Source organism: Notothenia coriiceps, unplaced genomic scaffold, assembly GCF_000735185.1.
Source record: "Notothenia coriiceps isolate Sejong01 unplaced genomic scaffold, NC01 NC01_scaffold00014097, whole genome shotgun sequence".
Taxonomy (NCBI): domain Eukaryota; kingdom Metazoa; phylum Chordata; class Actinopteri; order Perciformes; family Nototheniidae; genus Notothenia; species Notothenia coriiceps.
In genome coordinates this window covers 1-2,957 of record NW_011346798.1, presented here as the reverse complement: position 1 = coordinate 2,957, position 2,957 = coordinate 1, and the positions used below count along the sequence as shown (strand labels likewise).

General features: G+C 40.8%; 1 protein-coding gene across 1 annotated transcript; it reads left to right on the top strand.

Moving 5' to 3' along the window:
• Window positions 1–329: 329 nt before the first annotated feature.
• Window positions 330–2,263, top strand: LOC104948313 (aconitate hydratase, mitochondrial-like). Its single transcript, XM_010774508.1, has 5 exons — window positions 330–436; window positions 660–751; window positions 1,297–1,402; window positions 1,941–2,098; window positions 2,186–2,263. Exons 1-5 carry the CDS (start codon window positions 334–336, stop codon window positions 2,261–2,263), a joined length of 537 nt encoding a protein of 178 aa, XP_010772810.1. The 5' UTR covers window positions 330–333.
• The last annotated feature ends 694 nt before the right edge of the window (window positions 2,264–2,957 follow it).

The following is a 2,957-nucleotide window of genomic DNA, read 5'->3' as shown; positions in this document are numbered from 1 at the left end:
ATGGCCTACCTGCCTGTCAGCTTTCCATCTGTGCACAAACTTATCTCATGCCCTCATTGGTCATGTGCGCGCTCGTGTGTGTTGGAGGAGGGGCTCTGTAAGGAAGTGGCAGATTTTTTCCGGCTGTGTATTTTCAAATTCTAGCGCACTCGAGCTGGTTTCTCCAAAATTACATACCCCACCTTTTAGTAAATAAATAAAAGCATTTTACCCAATCAGTGACATCTTTAGCAGAGCAGGGTCGGTTACACACTTTATTACAATTGAATAACTTAGTTTCTTTAGCCATGTCTTTCTATGTTTAATATTCATCTGTTTTGATTGTGTTCAGGAATGGCCACCATCTGCAACATGGGAGCAGAGATCGGAGCCACGACCTCAGTGTTCCCCTACAACCACCGCATGAAGACGTACCTGGAGAAGACCGGACGGGGGGGTGTGTTTAGGGCTTTCAGTCATACAATATATGTATTTATTTTATTTCCCCACAGTTTTGTTTATTGAAATGTTCAGGGCACACATAGATCAGTTTAGTTTCTTAAGTTGCAATGCCAATTTTTCAGAAATAGAATAAAACTTAAGTTATGAATGAAAATGAATTCCAAAGAGTATTATATTATATGGTAATACTGATTCTAAACAAAATTGTTTCTTCGCAGATATCGCTGCTGTGGCCGATCAATACGCCGACCTGTTGGTTCCTGATGAAGGCTGCGAGTACGACGAGCTCATCGAGCTCAATCTGGACGAGGTCTGTCCTTGTTTCTTTTCCTTTTTTATGATCTCTCAGCTTTCATTGGATACTTCAAAGGAGCATGAAATACATGAAGGGAGAGACATCAAAGAAAGGGCTCTGACCAGGAATCATTTAACACAAGATGTGAGGGGAAACCAGACTTTACCACAGAACATTTGATCTACCTTGTAGTTTTTTTATATTTTGCTAAAATAAACTAGATTGTTTTATAATATTTAATGTGTAAAATAACAAGAAACTAGTAAAAAAAAGTGAGTTTTGTTCAATACTTTCACTTCGTTCTGTAAAATAATGACCTCATCAGTTGTTAGATCCAGTTCTTGGTGGAAACATGATTCTTCTGTGTGTCTGTAACCAGCGCTGGAAGGCTTCTCTACGTCTCTAAAATACACGTTGCACCCTCACCCTTACAATTAAACATAACGGCCACAATCTGCTGCAGAATGTTTGAGGGAGAGGTTCTCTTTATAACTTCCAATTACAGAGTGAGGTTTATCTGAGAATGAGTATCTTGAATGTTGTGTTGCTCCTGTCTGCAGCTGAAGCCCCACATCAACGGGCCCTTCACCCCCGACCTGGCTCACCCTGTGTCTGAAATCGGAGCAGCGGCTGAGAAGCACGGCTGGCCAATGGAGGTTAAAGTTGGTAAGAACCTTAAGCTTTAGTCATATCGCTCTACATTTGAAAATAGGTGTTAGAAAAATATCACTGGTCATCAGCTTGAGCTTGAATCTCAGGATCCATGTATCTGTGATCCTCTCCAGAATGGAAGTAGTCATCACATACAGAGCATCAACTAGTTCCTGAACAGTGTCCTTCACATGCTGATATCCAAGAGAGGGAGTTCCACAGTCTCAAGATGGAGGAATAGAAAGCAGTATTCAATGTTTACTTCAGATTAGCTCCACGTCAGAAATGATCATGTCTTGTCATATGTCTCTCTCCATAGAGGCTGAATCATCATGTTAATCACATAGCTATCATATGCCTCAAACAGTCCTGATGCTCTTCTAGGTAATCACACATCCTGTCATGTTCACAGCTACAGTTGGGATACCTTTGTTACCATGTGTACTCTGAGATTGGAAGAGGACACTCAGTATTCTCCCAACAATAGGCATGCAAATGATTGGTTGTTTTTTAGCATGACGTTCTCTGAGATTCCATCTTTCCCCTTTTTAAGGTCTGATTGGCAGCTGTACCAACTCCAGCTACGAAGACATGGGCCGCGCCGCCTCTGTGGCCAAGCAGGCCTTGGATAAAGGTCTGAAGTGCAAAGCTATTTTCACCGTCACCCCCGGCTCCGAGCAGATCCGTGCCACCATCGAAAGAGACGGATATGTGAGTGTTGGAGCACAAAGAAAGCAGGGAGAAGATGTAGGTCTCGGTAAATAAAAAAAACTAAAATGTGTGTTTCTCTTCCTGTAGTCAAAGATCCTGGGAGATGTTGGAGGTGTTGTCCTCGCCAACGCATGCGGACCCTGCATTGGACAGTGGGACCGGTAGGTGCCATGACTTTTAGTGTGTGAAAAGTATGATTTGACCAGTGTTTTATAAAGGTCACCTATAATGCAAAATCTTATGGATTATGGGTAATGCTGCAATGATCTGTTTGGTGTTTCAGCCAATCAGAGACATGTTCTGTATATATCTTTGACCTGTGATATATTGATGGAAAACAGTATAATAGGAGATAGGGATGTCCCGATCACCTTTTTTTGCTCCCGATCCGATTCCGATCATTTGATTTTGACAATTTGCCGATACCGATTTTTCCCGATCCGATCTTTATGCAATGCATTAAGAGAAAAAAAGCATTCAAGTTGTCCCTTAAGGTTATTTTTTTATTTAAATTTGATATTCTATCCAACATGGATATAGCTTCTTTCTTTCACAGCAGCATTGGATCAGTTCAGTTGTGCAGCATTGGATCAAAACAAAATAAAGCTTATCAGTACTCGTTAGCTTACTGCTACAATTAGACACTGCGCCCACTCTGTTGCCAGATTTGAGAGAAATAAGCAACCAGGATGTTGTGTAATTTGAAACCAAAACTAAGGCCTCAGGATGACTTTAAGACTTGAACATGGTCATTTTTGTTTTGTAACATTGAATAAAAAAATAAAAAAAAGTATTAAAAATAAAAAATCCCGATCACCGATTTTTTTCCTCCCGATTCCGATCTTTTGAAAATCACGTG

Excerpts from the sequence above, each read along its gene's own strand:
- LOC104948313 (XM_010774508.1), top strand. The coding sequence starts at position 334 with ATGGCCACCATCTGCAACATGGGAGCAGAGATCGGAGCCACGACCTCA. Across the intron at positions 752-1,296 it reads TCGAGCTCAATCTGGACGAG|CTGAAGCCCCACATCAACGG; the intron begins GTCTGTCCTTGT and ends TCCTGTCTGCAG. Across the intron at positions 1,403-1,940 it reads GCCAATGGAGGTTAAAGTTG|GTCTGATTGGCAGCTGTACC; the intron begins GTAAGAACCTTA and ends CCCCTTTTTAAG.